This window comes from Lygodium microphyllum, chromosome 5, assembly GCF_053477565.2.
Source record: "Lygodium microphyllum isolate KBCC chromosome 5, Lygodium_microphyllum_v1.1.10, whole genome shotgun sequence".
Classification (NCBI taxonomy): domain Eukaryota; kingdom Viridiplantae; phylum Streptophyta; class Polypodiopsida; order Schizaeales; family Lygodiaceae; genus Lygodium; species Lygodium microphyllum.
Genome location: NC_141139.1, coordinates 26,516,020 through 26,532,505, shown reverse-complemented (window position 1 = coordinate 26,532,505; position 16,486 = coordinate 26,516,020). Strand labels below are relative to the sequence as shown.

General features: G+C 42.8%; 1 protein-coding gene across 15 annotated transcripts in view; it reads left to right on the top strand.

Annotated features, from left to right (window-relative positions):
* Positions 1–16,486, top strand: part of LOC148035630 (uncharacterized) — a 174,889-nt gene that overhangs the window by 60,496 nt on the left and 97,907 nt on the right. For 14 of the 15 annotated variants that reach the window (XR_015690850.1, XR_015690852.1, XR_015690851.1 and 11 more), the window contains 2 exons: positions 11,746–11,824; positions 12,067–12,209. Coding sequence is in view for 12 of the 15 variants with exons in the window: in XM_087677609.1 (XP_087533735.1) it covers positions 11,746–11,824; positions 12,067–12,209 (222 nt within the window). In the remaining 3 variants the exon portion in view is untranslated. The remainder of the gene's footprint in view (positions 1–11,745; positions 11,825–12,066; positions 12,210–16,486) is intronic. The other variant, XM_087677606.1, reaches the window with a different exon arrangement.

Below are 16,486 nucleotides of genomic sequence, written 5' to 3'. Positions count from 1 at the left end.
GCACACAAGCACCAGAAGCTGCACTGCCCGCAATCTTGGAAGGAAACGGCAAAGCACCCTCCATCCTATCCCCACCCTCATGGCACCCTCCACTGAATCCACTATGCTCACCCCTAGCATCCCCACCAGCTTGGAAGTTTCCAACCTGGTGGCGTGGATGGAATACTTCATCAGTAAATAAATGGCCCAAGGGAAGAGCACGGAAATCATGACCACGGGGCCAAAAAGGCTAACCGCAGATGCAGAATCAAGGCAGGACCAGAAGCGTCCGCGTGTGGAGGCCTCAACCACCCCCACCCACGCAACAATGACGCCACCAGGCAGTTACGACGAATACGTCGCCGAGCTGCTCTCCCAACTGGAGAGGGTGAAGGAGGAAAAAAGAATGGCGGTGGCTGAGTTGGTGGTAGAGAAAGAGTCAATGGCGGCCTTCCAACTGGAGAAAACCCGCATCATAGCCATGCAACAACGTCAAATATTTGAACTCAAGCAGGAATTGAAAACAAAAGAGGACATGGAAGAAAGCTACAAACAACGGCTTGAGGACGAGAATCAAGAACTTGTGCAAATGCAGCGGGAATACAAGCTTCTCCTGATGTAATATAAGGAACTGGAGGCAAAAACCGCCACCATTGAGCAAATGATGGAGAAACTAAACGCCAAAGAAGAGGAGAGAAGATAAGAGAGGGAGCAACAGTGAAAAGAGATCGAGTCCATGACCGATCAACTACACCTCGGAAGGAAAGAGCACGAGAACATGAGCAAGGAACTCAGAGCCTAGGAGCAGAAGCTCGTAACCCTAGCACAAAAGCAGGGGAGAGAATGGAAGGAATGAGCAAAAGGGCCGAGGAATGGGCCACGCAAAACGAGAAACGGGTGAAGGCACCAGCGCGGCACCTCGCCTTGGTGGAGAAAGAAAAAATCTTGGCAGAAAGCAAAGCGGACGCCGCCTAGATAGCCTTCATTGCACAGCAACAGGCCTTCCTCAACACACTACTGGAGACAACCCGGCCGGAGGGAAAGGAGTCGTTGGAGGTGGTGCAGAAGAAACTGAGCATCGCACGCAGAGCCCTGCATGCGGGGCTATAGATGCCACCCCAACCTGCGGAGGTTAGGCTGGGCTTAGAAGAACAACGAAAGTACCTGCTATTGGCCGGCCTAAATCCCCAGGAGGCGGATGCACTCGGCTTTGAGGAAGGGGCGCAGCTAGATGAGCGGCAGGGGGAGGACACTGACATTGAATTCGTCATAAGAAGAACCAGCGAAGAAATAATCCCACAACCCCCCTTGCCGCACGATCAGGAACAACAACTCGACCCGCCCCTGGACAGACAAACCACGCTCAAGGAGCGATGGAGAAAATTAGTGGAAGAAGCCAGAAGGCAGTTGCAAGCCAAGCTAGTCGTGCGGCCATCCGCATCCCTCCCACCTTGGCCCGATGACCTCCCAATGCAATTCCACGCGGAGTTGGTGATTTGGGAACGACAGAAAATCGAAAAGGACCCTTTTTCTTTCAGTTTCCTCATGCCTAACAGCTTGAGAAGGGTCCTGCCGATTAAAGTAATGGAGGAGGTGATCGCAGCTGGCAGCCGACTGGGCCAAAAATGGCTGGAAGACAGGGCAAAGACCCCCACTCTGTGGGGCACGAAGGAAGTAGAGTTTTGGCAAGACAAAGTGTTCAAGGTGCCACACACTGTAAGGGTTACAACTGCCAACCTCTTTGGAGAAGGCGAATATGCGATATTAACATGCTCGCCTGGATGGCATTTTGCAACACCCTACCCTACGAAAGGAACGACCCCACATTCATGGCGTATCCTCGTAGGGTAGGCGTGGATTTTGTTGCCACCCTCCATGGGCAGCATGACTTCCCCATCATCTACAACTCCAACGCCACCTCCTTCGAGAATGCCCTCCTTTTTGATTTAGGAAGCCTAAGTGACTCCATGACGCGCTTTCTCGCAGACTTCTCCTCCTGTCTAGATCCCGCCTTTATAACTACATGTAATTACCTTAGGCTTCTTAAGCTATTACTCAAGTAAGATCCGACAGCGTAAGAGAATGGCTTGCCCCCCCTCTTTTTTGATCCCAATGCTATTGATAGCTGCGCTATGGCACGCTTAATGATGAGAGCTAGCCTACTTCCCTCCTTTCGCCTAGCTCTCCTAGAGGACATGAGTGACAGCCAATTTACTAGGTATAATCACCCCTTCCTCTCCACCACCTCTCTCCACGTCCTCCTTTCCCCCCTCATTCAGATGAAGAGGATTAGGCATGGCTGTCATTCATTTCACTACTGTTAAAAAAAAAGCGGAGAAAACAACAACAGTAAAAACACTGACTGGACAACATCACCCACTTGCATAAGCACTTACCACCACATAAAGCACGATCACTACACCTAGGGGTTCTTAAGTTAGGCGTGTCCGGTGGCTTCGGTCAGCCGGCTCCACTCCCAAACCCCTAGCCCTTTTGCTCTCCTACTTCATGCTTAGGGCACATCAAGGGGAGGACATACCTAGGGAGGTAACACTCGCCTATGGTTAGACCTGTCACCCTAAGCCACTTGCACTGTATCCCCTTTGGCACAAATGGGGTCCTCAAGTGTGGGACATTACCCAGGCTCGCCTGCGGTTAGACCCACCTCCCCATTCCACTAGCACGAGCACAATGCACTAACACGATGAAATAAGCACTCCCCCTAGCAATAGCACTGCACCTTCTCCTCCCAAACATTAGAGAGTAACAAACCACTGACTTCGAAGGCCCCGTCAACCACGTAATACCCGTTTGGCTCCTCCGACAAAAATCACAGCTCCTACAAGCACCTAAGTCTCCAAGTGGCCCTCACCATTGCACCACTTGGCAATTTGCCTGCCAACCTACAACAACATAGAAGTGCCATGGGACTAGCACCTGTTTAGGAGGGGGGTAACGTTAACCCCAAGTCAAGATAGCGGAAAAAGGAAGGAAAAAGCAGAAAAAAAACATGGAAAAAGGGCAAAGACACGTAGACGACCTCCAAAACTAAGTTGGGGCAAAAAGCGCAATTTTAAATGAAGGGTGCCTTAAAAAACTCGGAAAACTCTTGTAAAAGAGCGCCAGGTTCCCTCCTGTGCCAATTGTAAAATACTAGACGGGTGTAGGCTAGAGGCATAAGGCTAAAAGAGGGAAATGGAAAAAAGACCTTGCCACAAGGGCCGGTCATGCAAAAAAGGCATGGGTGCCCATGGGATTTTAGGGTTTGTATATATAAAGCTCAAAAAGTGAATGATAGCTCATTCTTTGGTATGTGGCTACCAAGAGTCTTCTTCTTATTCTCTTCTTCTCATCTTCTTCTTGCTTGTGTATGCTCTTGAGAGAGGGAGTGTGAAGAGTGTGAGGGAGTGAGTGTGTGAGAGTGAGGGATCAAGAGGGTGAAGCTCCTCACCATCTCCTCTTCTGTTCTTCTCTTCTCTTCTCTTTTCTTGCGCGCGTGGCTATGGAGGATGGAGGTTGGAGATGGAGGAGGCTTGAGGATGCTTGAGCTCGTATCTAGGATCGTGGAGCTACCGGGGTGTGTGAGAGAGGAGGCAACTCGTATCGGCATTAAGGTAAGCTCACTACACTCATAGGATCGACGGCGCGTTCGGCTAGGTGAGAGATAGCCATTAGAGCTCGCTTGGAACGCTTGAAACAATAAGCGGTCCGTGGGTCTTGGCGGTCGAGCGAAGGCTCCCACAGTGAGTTGCCTCCCGACGAGGTTACTGAAGAGACCCACTCGACACAGTCAAGCCTTTAGCTCCTATTTGGATTGTGGACAGTGGAGCTACACATCACATGACTCCTATAGAGGACATCTCCAAATGCAAATGTTCTATGAGCTTGGAAACAAAGGAACCTAGATGCACTGTATGTCTTAGTTACAAGTTGTTTTGATAGTGTTTTGACTTTGATTCAATATACAACCAAGGCATTAGAAGCGTGGACTATATTGAGAAGTTGGTATGAAACATGAAATCAAACAAGGATTCAAAACTTGGAAAATCAACTAGCAGTGGAGAAGTTTTTTGAAGGAGAGGCGGCTGAAGCATTAATCACTTGGATTAAGAATCACGATTAGATGGTTGGTGCTGGGATACAAAATATTAGCGAGGACCTAGCTCAGAGGTGTCTTCGGATCCGTCGACCAAAGTTTGATGGATTGGTAACTGGTCTTAATACTCAGGTGAGACCTTAAGCTTTGACTTTTCAGGAATTTTGTGCATTATTAATGGAGGAGGAGTTGAGGTTGAAAGCCGGAGAAGGAAGCAACAGTGGAGATACTACATTCTCCACTAATGCAAAATGCAAAGATGCCTCCTCGATAAAAAATGATGGTGACAAAATGAAGAAGGATGGTAAGAAGAAATTTCAAGGAGAGTGTTTCTATTGCAAGAAGAAACGACATGCAATTGTTGATTCTCGTGTCAAGAAGGCAGATGAAACGAATGGTATCCTTAAAAGTAAGGTGAAGGAGATAGCACAGAGCTGGAGTTATTTATGGCAACCATTGAGGAAGTGTGTTCCTCGGTATAAGAAGAATCTACCATTGATTCATGGGTGTTGGATAGTGGTGCATCCTATCATATGACCAACAAGAAAAGTCTATATAGTTCTATGCGGCCTCTACAAGAATCCATCACTCTGATTGTTGGAAACGATGCACAATTCCCTACTACGGGCATAAGTACTATTTCCTTTGTTGTTGCAAATGGTGAAGTCAAAATGTTTTTAAATTTGTCGTATGTTTTAGAAATAAGGAGAAATCTGTTTATCAGTTGTGCTATAACTGATCTTAGTCATGAAGTGAGATTCAACAAGGCATGTGTAGAAATTATTGACAGCGTTGGCAAAGTTGTTGCCAAAGGAGAAAAAAGGAACAACCTATATGAGCTAAGTGCTCTTATAGCCACCGCTAGAGTGGGCACAAGTAAGTTTTGGCATGAAAGGTTTGGACACATTGGATTTGCAGCTTTGAAGAAGACGCATAAGCGAGGTATAGTTGCTCACCTACCTACAATTGAAGCTTGTATAATGGGCAAGCAACAGAGAAAGGCATTTCCACAAGAAGGCAAGAATAGAGCAAATGCTTCTTTAGAGTTGGTACATGCTGACTTGTGCGGTAGGATGCCTACACAAGCCTTGGGAGGATCTTCGTATTTCATGTTGATCGTCGATGACTAAAGTAGGAAGATGTGGATATATTTCCTTCGTGATAAGGCTCGAGCTTTTGGTAAGTTTAAAGAATGGCTAAAGGTTGTTGAGAATGAAATAGGGAAAAGCATGAAGAAATTTCGAACAGGTGGTGGTGGTGAGTTAAACTCAAAGGAGTTTGGAGACTTTTGCCAGAGCAAAGGGATGAAGCGTTGATTGGCGACACCTCATACACCCCAACAGAACGCTGTTGTGGAATACAGGAATTGCACCATTGTGGAGATGGCAAGGTGCATGCTAAAAGGCAAGGGATTAACAAACCATTTTTGGGCCGAAGCTGTAAATACTGCAGTCTACATTCTCAATTGGAGCTATACAAAGGCTCTCAAGGGAGAAACACCTCATGAGGCTTACATTGGTAAGAAACCATTTGTCTCACATTTCCGAACTTTCGGATGTGAATACTAGGCACATGTTTCTGATGAGAAAAGAAATAAATTAAAACCAAAAAGCAGAAAATGTATCTTCTTGGGTTATAGTGATGAGCAAAAGGTTTACAAATTGTATAACCAAGAGATTAGAAAGATCATAGCGAGCCTTGATGTGGTGTTCAAGGAGTAGCCGCATAGAGTGGAAGAGGAGAAGGCAAGTTCTTCCACTTTGTCATGAAGCGCAGTAGTCCACTATGAACGTGTTCCAAGAGCTACCCCTATCCTTAAGGAGGAGGAAAAATCATCTTCGGATGGTAAAGAGAAAGTTCACTAACCTAACATCACACCACTGGAAAAGCCATTGCCGCAATGGGTGAAGCAGCTCTATGATCACAATAATCCTATGCCCACATTTGTTAAGGAAAAGGTAGATGGACCAAGGAGGTCTTAGAGAATAGAGGGGCAAAGAAGGGCTTCTATCCACATAGTCAATATGGCCTTGATGATTGAGATTATGAGAGAAGTAAAGGAGCCAACTGACTTCGAAGAATAACTTGCAGATCTAGCATGGAAGGCAGCTATGTAAGCTGAGTATTACAACATAAGGAAGAATGACACTTGGGAGCTAGTGGATCAACTACCAAAGAGAAAGATTATTGGCACCAAGTGGGTTTGGAAGGTCAAGTACAAGAATGATGGAATCTTAGAAAAGTACTTGGATAAAGAGGTCTACATGGCTTCTCCATTTTGGGATGTGGAAAAAGTATTCCGCTTGCATAAAACTCTCTACTGGCTGAAGCAAGCTCCTTGTTTATGGTACCATCGGATAGTCAAGTTTGCTTGAGGATTAGTCTTCCAAACCTCTTTTTACAACCCAAATTGTTACATTCATTACATTTAGAGGGGGTTTGCTATGTGCTTCTTTATGATGATCTACTCATTAGAGGTCTACATAATTTAAAATTTACATCCATTAAGTCACAACTTTTCTTTGTGTGAAATGATTGACCTTGGTTAGCTTTTTCAAACTTGGTCAACTTTCATATTTCTTAGGCTTGGAGGTAGTGTTCTGTTGGTACTTTTGTGTCACAACAAAAATACTCTCTTCAGTTAGTCGACCAAATTTTCCGTGATTGTGTTTGTCCAATGGTCACCCCATTGGATTCGACGATTAAACTAGCAAAGGTTTTAGATGCTTGGCCCTTTAATAAGCATGCCTATAGGCATTGAGGGAACTTATCTAGTTGATTTGAATCAGATCTGCTGACTCCTATATCTAGTCTTTGTTTTTAGGCAATTAATGCGTTAAAAATATATATTTGTGGAATGGTTGTATGCTTTTTTGAGGAACGTTTATGGTACTTCCTCTTATGGTTGGGAGACTTGGATCCATGGTGCTTGCACATCAAAGACGTGTTCTCTTTTCAAAGACGTGTTCTCTTTTGATTTGGCTCTTGCCACTTGGTCAAACGTGAAGCAATTGTTGCCATGTTTTCCACTAAGTCTAAGTACAGGGCGCTCTATGGTGCTACTATAGAGGCCGTTTATATGAGGGGGTTTATTATAGAGCTGCAGTTTCCATGTGAGGATCCTATGGTGATCTATATTGACATCCAAAGTGCTATCACACTTGTTGGCAATTTGATCTTCTCCAATAAGATAAAGCATATGGGAGTCCATTCTCACTTGACTCAATAGCCATCCACCTTGCTTATGTGCCTATATTTGGTAACCATGTTTATTTGCTAATGAAGCTGGCAAGCTGACTCTTTAGCACATGTGCCAATAAATTGGCCTTGATCTACGTTCCCTTTTGGTATCCACTTGATGGGAGCACTGAGCCCCATAGCTTCTCCTTCCATCTTCATCATCGACGCCATGGTGAGTAGGAGATGGTTTTCCTTGTTGGTACTCAAAGTCGGTTAGTTATTGTATTGGTTTCTTATCTCCTCTATCATCTGCTATATGTATCATGGTGATCCTTTTGTTAAAGGACGTTTGTGTATGTAAGGCACTGCGCAAGTGAAACACACTAGTGACTATATTCATGTTCCCAAAATTGCATTACCCCTTGCATTCTGTCGTGTTTTGTGAATTGAGCAATTAGGGATTGAAAATGATTCAGTGGTCACCCGATCAAAAACACTTGTATAATGTAAATATTTCTTCATTTGACTTATTTAGAGTGGATTGTCGTGTATCCACATGCACAACAGTTCATTATTCACAGATCCAACAACACCTTGTCATTACTTCATCTTTGTCACTCTTGAGGGTCATTATACAACATGACATTACTTCGTGTACCTTAAAAGCCATAGAATTCATCAAAGAATGACAATGAGATGACCCATCAATTTGGGCTACTCAAAATAAGATATCCATTGCCCTTGTGAACTTGTAAGCCCTTGGACATTGTGTGTGAGACCCTCGCTGTGATGCCTTGGTCCTTTTGGGGTGGGACCTTTTCATAATAGAGAGCGAAGTTACACTTTCTCTCTACTTGGATAGTGGCAAGTACTAGTTAAGGACAAAATTATTACCAAGTTTTGCCCTAATTAAAGTCTAAAGAAACCCCAAAAGCATTAGCGATAAGAAAAAGATAGTTGAGAGTTTGGTAGAACACATGGCTTAAAAAGTCTAATAAAAAGAGACTCTTGGTGAAACTAGCATTCCTTTTGTGGATGGGTGGTAATTCCTTGATTAGAACTTAGTTATAGCAGCAACATTTATTACAAAACTGAGTGCAAATTAACCCACAATTTTGGATAATGGACACTATATTGGCCCCAAAACTGGTGTTCCTTTTGGTATTACTTTAACTTCATTGAAGAAGAAGTTGATGTACAATGGGATTTTCCCAATCCCTTTCGATATTCCAACTCCCTTTGCTGTCCAAAATGACTAGCAAGTCTTCAATCTGATTTGCCCCTTGATTTGCACAGTCAATTGGCCTTCACCCGCTTTGATGGAGATGGAAAATACCCCAAATTCATTGATTTGTTGGTTCCTCCACTTGAATTTAACTAAAAACAGCTTCAGCCTTGTTGAATCCAAGTCTTGGAGCTTCCAATTTCTGGCATGCTTTTTGAGGATATTGCCTAATTTTTGCTAGAGATTAGGGTTTATAGTAGAGAAATTTGAAATTTCTCAGCCTTTGTTGATCTCAATGTTGTAATGTTCGGAGCAAGGTTGTAGAAAGGCTAGGAGATGAGAGAGAATATCGAGGAAAGGCAAAACCTAGATTTTCTTTGCGAAGAACTGAAGAAAATCAATCATTTATTGTTGTTGCCCTATCAAATAGCCATGGAAGTTGTCACCTATAGCTTAGAACCACTAGAAAGACTTGCTGTCCCTTCTTTATGTTGTTATCTATATTAGAAGAACCTTGACTTTTGTCACTTGCTCCTCGAGGGCTCCAAACTGCTGCCACATGCTATAAGACTAATCCCTAGTAGTTGCAAATCACATCAGTAGCCTCTTCTTGCTCTCCAACAGCCTTTTCCTCTCTCACAATGGCTGGAATAGACTCAGTCCCTAAAAATGTTTTTTCTATTTGCATTATTTACAAATGTGAGAGAGGAGAATGCTTTGATTCAACCCCTTCCAGACACTAGAGCACAAAATGTTTTTTCTCCTCTTCTTCCAGTGGCAACCTTTTAAAATAGTTTTTCCAGCATTATCCATAATTAAATATTAATTTTCAATCTTTAAATATTGAAAATTAATCAAATAATTATTTCGGTGCGTAGAAAAATAATCTAATTGGCTCATAATTAAATTGGCTAGGCAAATCCTATTGCAGAGTGTCTTTGTGCCATCTTTGACTATTAGATTGGTGTTAGATACCATTAAATGCCAGTTCTCTAGTATCACCAATTGACACTTATGGCCAAATGAATGACCTCGGCCAACAATTAGCACCAAATACCACCAAGTACCTATGTAACATAACTTATAGTAACGTTTGCCTTTTAACATCTTGTGATTTTTTCAAGTCTCGGGCTCATAAATTTACTCTAATCCCAGTTACACCTCACACGTGTAACATTTACTTAACCAGGTGATTGAAAATTAATCCACATGTTAAGTGAGGTTTAGAAAATACATGTCCTCATGACGCTCGGGCTGGCGAATTTCCAATGCCATTCTCTATACTTTCCTCATCATTGTCTGGCTGAGCTGTCCATCACCATCATTGCCCTCGCATGGCTCCATTTTCTGTCCAGCCAGCATTAGTACCAAGGGGGCCATGGCAATGACATTTGTCTTGCCTTGGCATTGCTGTCTTGGTGGTTGTCACATCAACCCTGCTGTTGTTTGGGACCTGTTGCTGCTGTTCATTGCTGGTTCCAGGCCCTGGAGGCTTGTACTGCTGTGTTTTCAGCCAGGACGATTGCTGCAGATCTGATCGTCATTGTCAGCCTACCAAATTCTTTTCTCAGCGAGTGACAGCTGCATTTTGGCTGCTCTCATGGCCAGACAGTTATGTGGTGTCATTCAAGCATTAGATAGGTGGATTGCTGCTGCATTTGGGATGCATGTCGAGTACGACAGACTCTCAGAGCTGTGCTTGGTGTGTCAACACCTCCTTCAGCTCATCGCCAGCCCGAGTCCTTGGGACTCAGAGGCCAGTGGCTTCTTCTCATTTTTTACACCTTATTTGAGCATTCATCAGATTGTGTTATTGTGTCACTGTACATTTTGTGTTTTCTCTGTTTGCTCTGTCATTTCCATGCCTGCTCTTGCTCAAGAGGCGATATACCTCATAGTAGTTTAAGTAATTTGGTTTGCAGTATTCCTCTTGCCAAAGAGGAGCTTTGAGCCCCAGCACAACAATTTGATTTTGATGGGCAGGGGTGCAATTTGAATCTCAACAGCCTTTGCTGTTGAAGCAACCTTCTGCTCTGGTGTCTGGAAGGGGTTGAATCAAAGCCCAGTTCATGCATTTTCCTGAAGCTGGGAATGTCTGTGGAAAAACTTCTGAATTCATGTTATCCTCCTATAGGTAAACAATGTCATCTGAACACTCCAAACTATGAACCTTCTCAAGGGAAATGGGAGGCCAAATGCCCTGGATGCCAGCCTCTTGAATCATCAACAAGTGGCTCATAACCTCAAGTGCAAAGAAAGAAAGAAAAGGAGCAATTGGACAGCCTTATTTCATTGCTCTTGAGATGCTTAACCTCTCTCTGCCTTTTAGCAGCTGAATGAGGGGCCAAGATCCCTGTGATTGCATGGCTATTCTTCTGAACTGCAACAGTTTGCATTGGGACCTTGTGGGGACATGGAAATTTAAATTGACAGATGATGAACATCATGCATTAATAATACTGAAATAATATCTTGTCTGGTGCAGTAGTGCCCAGAGAATTCAGTGGTGCCTGGATTCCTTAACCAAAAAATACTATCATAATTTAGCATGCAGTCAATCCCTTTCATAGGTATGTTGGTTTACAGTCTTGTAGCTGAGGCTCTGAGCCTTGTATGCAGCCTTGAGTTTTCAGTTTGAGAACTTGTTGTAAGGTTTTGGTCTTCTTCTATCTGAAAAATGTGTTCCAAGAATTGGCTGTTTGGTATGTCTCCTCTTGAAAATCTAAAAGGTAACGAGGCTATATAGCTGTACAAATGGTATAGGCTAGCTGTGAGAAAAGCGTAGAGAGCTTAGAAAAAGCATCAAAACACCTTGTTACAAGCAAATGTTGTGTCATGGCTTGTAGAAAGAAAGCTTTTCCTATGTTGTGGAGTTACAGTATTTGTTCACAGATTCCCTTGGTTAACATTGGGCTACTGTGGAACAGCTAGGCTGGGAGACCGTCCTTTCCCGATCTTTCCTTTATTAGCATATTTTGATTGGGTTGCGATGCATCTGCTTTACCTTCTCTCATTGCTGAAGTAAATAGAATAGAAACTTCTTATCTGGACTAACATTGTTTGGATATTTCTTAGTGAAGATTTTTGTATCCTAATCCAATTGTTTCAAGCAACTTCTATACGGCATACACCAGTATGATAATGCCCTAGTCATGCCTGATGTTTATGCCTTTTAAGCACATGAGCAAGGTTGCCTGATATACATGAATGAGCATAAAATGATTATCAAATAACTTCACATTTTGTGGATATTTTAAACATACAGCAACACAAATCTTTGGATGCTGTACCAAACTCATACAAGGTTTACCGGGTTCCTTCTAACAGCAAATCTGTGATTCCAGGTACATGCCATACGTTTTATAAAAGCTGTGAAGTGTACTGGGGAAAAATTTGCCAATGTTTTTGCATTCATTTGTTTATTGACTACAAATCTTAGAATGGCTGGCTGTTCTTAGTACAGAGGCAAAGTCATTTGCAATGTTCCTACATCCTTCAAAGTTGACATGCTTATGTAAGCAATGTGTTTGATAGCAGAACAGAAACCAAACTAACAGTTTGAACCTTATTGCTTGTGTTTTGCAAGTAGGTGCGGTGGATGCAAATTCTTTGACTTGTAGAGAACTGCAAACTAAAGAAATAAAGGGCAACGAAGACATCCTTTCAATTTATTTCCATCCTTTACATGAAATTCAGCAGCCATTGAGGATCATCGGAGATATACTGGATGTAAGGAAACCTTTTAAGTGATAATAGAGGTTTGATCTATTAGTTCAAAAGGAGCATAATTTTCTGTGGATTCTCTTGTTGGTTGGGATGGGCAGTATTTTATTCAAGATAAATTGTGATTTTACAAAATGAGAAACATATTTTACTCCAGTGAAAGATAAGGGAATGCAAATATAAAAAGGAGAACAAATGACATATTGTAAAAAGGAGAACAAGTGGCATATTGTTGCCTTAGTATTCACCACCTAAAATTTGTACTGATTTTACAAACTGGCTCTCCTATCTTGGGGGAGGTTCTCTGCACAGGTAATCTACAGCGAGGGAGTGGTTTGCCTTTCTGGAGCTGCTTTACCATATACAGAGACAGAGACTTCGAGGTATCAGGGGGGAGAGTCATAATGGAGAGCATCATGGAGGTGGTGCCCCTTGAATGGAGGAACGACACAGTGACAGATCAGACATGGATAGGGCTCTTTACCAGAGGAGAGATCCTTCTTGTCGTGGTAGCCTCCAGTGGAGAGAGTGTGTTTACTTTGTTAGTAGAGATGGATGGTAGACTTAGGGGAGAAGATCTGGATCAGTTAGAGTTCACAGGATGTTCTTGACAAAGGATTGGAGTTTTGGCTCATTGTGATAGGACTTGGTACTTAGATCTAGACCCTCAGACTTGTATTGAAGGAGATTCATTTGTAGAGATGCTTGAGGATGTGCCCTTCTTTGGCTATACCACTAGATTGGGGAGGAGAATATAGATGAGCAGGATCAGAGTGGTGCCAGCTGCAGCTGAGAGCATTAGACTATGCAGGGTATATCACAGCCTTTCATTGCAGACTTTTGGAGGAGATTGGAGGACAGCTTTAGACCAAGAAAGATTTCACTCTTTCTTTGGTTACTAGCACACATGAGTTTAGTAGTTGGTACATGGCTGGGCTATGGTAGAGACCCTATTCCTTGCGCTAGATGTGGGGAGCATGAGGAGACTCTGAGGCATTGCATATGGGATTGCCCACGAGCTCAGGAGGTCTAGAGGAGAGCCCTAAGGATGGTGTTTCATGGCACCGTAGATTCTATGATTGCTATGTGGGAGACAGTTGCATGGGCCAGTGGGATAGAAGCCCAGCTTGTGGTTATGAGGGAGTGCAAGGGTGTTAGGCTTATCTCATCTTGGGGCAACTTGTGAGCAGGACTTTCATGCCAGATTTCTCACAAACAGTATGGACTTGGGGGCATTGTCACATATGGGAGCTCATAGCTAGCATTATTGCTTAGTACATATGGATAGCTAGACATAGGCACACTATTTTTTTTTTGGACATATCTACTGCAGAGACTCTCTCCAGGATTGGGATAGAGATTGCGCATACTCTTCGTGGGACATGGGAGAGAATACAGGGCAGTTCAGAGACTATAAGGAAGAGGAGAGATGCTTTTCTAAGGACATGGGATTTTGGCATCTTGTTCCTCTTCCAAATCCACATGGTTTGGCATTATAGACATCCCAACTGGCTATTCACTCAAGCTTTATAGTAGACTTCCCCTTATTGTATAATCTTGGCATGGAAGTTCCTTACAGGGCTGCTTTGTACTTGGTTTTTTGCCTTGGGACACTTTGTTTGGAGGTGTGTTAATAGAAATTTTTACTTTTCGCTGGAAAAAAGAACAGGCTCAAAAAGGCCACCATGTAAGGTCTTGGAATTTCCTCTAAACTAGCCTATAATGCATGCCCAAGCCATAACAAATAGACGTATCAACACAGGAAATCACATATCCATAATCATCCACCTCTTATATGTAGTCGATTCCCTTTTTTGCAATGAAGCAAGCTCTTCGTGGCTCTTAAAAGCCCAAATAATCCACCCACACACCCTAGAAAAGGCGTGGCCAATTGTTTTACTCAAAAGAGTTTTACAAAAAAGTACATGTGCTTAACAATCTAGCTAGAGCTATCAAGCCCTTTCTTGTGTAGAGAGTTCTTCTTGTTTGCAGTGTCTACTGAAATTCTTGTCTTAACATTGCTTCCTTCTTGTCAAGTTTCTTAGACTTTCCTTGAAGTGCAATTTCCTTATCTTCCAACTATGTCTAGAACTTTGAAGCCTACTTCTCTACCTGAATGGTGAAGTTCTTAAACTCCTCATGTGTCTCTTCTAGCTTCTCTTTCAACACCTTGGCTTTGCCTCTTTTAAGCTCCTTTCATATCTTCTCCAAGGCCTCTAGTCCACCATGTTGTTGTGCCGCTCTGGATGGTTGTAAGCGTCCTTAGTGGATTCAACTTGCTATTGCTTTTCTTTCTGCATGTCAGTGGTGGTCTCTTGTGAAGATTCGTGCTTTGCAAGCTCAAAAACTTGAGCTTGTTGCTCCATTTTCGTCATCTGATTCAATGTATGGTTTTAAGCCACATAAGAGTTACCTCGCTAAGTCTATCTACTTGTCAGCTTTAGATCAATCAAACTCTTTCTCCAACTCATATTCAACTTAGTGGAAAGGGATAACCTTCTATTTTTCTTTCAAGACATGCAAAGGACCTCCCAATGACATTGCCTGATTTCCAAACGTCAATGTGGACATATTGGAATAATGCAGCTAACATTTGACACCAAGGTTTGCCGTTGTTACACAAACTCAATGAATAATGACGCTTTCTTGGCCAACATATGGTAATGATTATTCAAATTATTAAGCCTTCTATGGATTTTTGGATAGCATAATGTATCAAACAACCAATATTTAAGACCTTTCTTGCTTGGCTTAGTTTTTAAGATGATCTCAACTGCCATTGACGTGAATGCATCAGCATCCCCTTTAGAGGCTCTCACTTCCATTTGGGTGGTGGTGATCTATGATCCCAATGATGGGACATTTACAAACTGCTATTATTTTTTCAAACCCATCACTCTCTCTTGGCACATTCACCTCTTATATAGATGGCTCTATGTCTTGCTCTTACACTCTAGGCTGTTGTGCTCTATGAGCTCAATATTTGTCCATTGACAGAATGCTCTTTATTCTTTCAAGAGCATCACTCTCTCTTGGCACATTCACCTCTTACATTGATAGCTCTATCTTCTGCTCTCACGCTCTTGCTGCTTCACTCGTTCTCCCATGAATGCAAGCAAACAAGGAAAGGAAACAAGGTAATATGACAAATGCTCACCAATTCCTATCCTTCTTCATTATAATTCAGATTGCAAAGGTGAAGTCTCGATGCTCGCTTGATTTCAGGCACATGAGCAATGCAAGCTCCTCTTGCCTCTACTAGTTCTTCATCCATTCCTCCATGTTCTCAAGAAAGAGGGAGAAGAAGAGGAAGCTCAAGAGAAGAGCGGGACGCAAGAAATGATGATGGCAGATTCCTCTTTCAACCACTCTTGCTGTCTCTTGCTCTCTACCTTACTCTCTCAAGCTTTGTGCATGCACATGTGTGTACGTGTTTCTCAAGCTATGGAGTTGGGAAGTAGGAGAAGAAGATAAGAGGACTCTCCAAAGTTTACACAACTAAGAATGTCTCTTTTCACTCTTTGAACTTTAAATACATGTTGTACACGGGTTCCAAGCTCCCTAGGTATGTCCCACACTATAGGACATACTCCATGTAGCATTGATTGGGGAGTTCACTTGGGCTTAAGAGTAGTCACTAAGGGGCAAATAGTCAAATAGCTTGGTTTCTAGGTGGGACTCAACATCAAAACCCAACAATTTGTGCTTATGTTAAGTTCTATCCAAATGGAAGCTTATCTATTGGAGCATAGCTTGCCTTTACCTAGCAATTTGAGATTTAGTGGTCAACCATATCCTAGTGGTAATGCCCTTGTATGTAGCTTCTTACTAGTGTTTCTTTCCATCTTTTGTTGTTTAGTTGTGCTATCTATATTGGAATCTCTTGTGGTCCAATTCAAAGGGTCCTGGATTCCATGCTAAGGTGGCTTGTTTTTTAGAACATCATCCAATATTGCTAAGAGGGAGGATTTAGGATTATCAATCTAGAGTACTAGAGGTAGGCCCTCAAAGGGCTTCCATGAGTATCATCCCTAGTAGCCCAACCATGACGGATTGTGTAGATACATGATGATGAGGAGCTAATTGCTCTTGTGAGATCACTACATCAATCTCCAATCATTTTGCCTCTACCCCTCTCTTACAGTCTAGTGGTTGTTGAAGAACCTTCAAGTCCACATTTTAATAAATATGAAATTAATATATGAAAGCCCAAAGGGAAGTAGACCACATTTTAGGAAACACTTAATTCAGCTTAACATAAAAGTCAGCGAGAAAAGGCCACA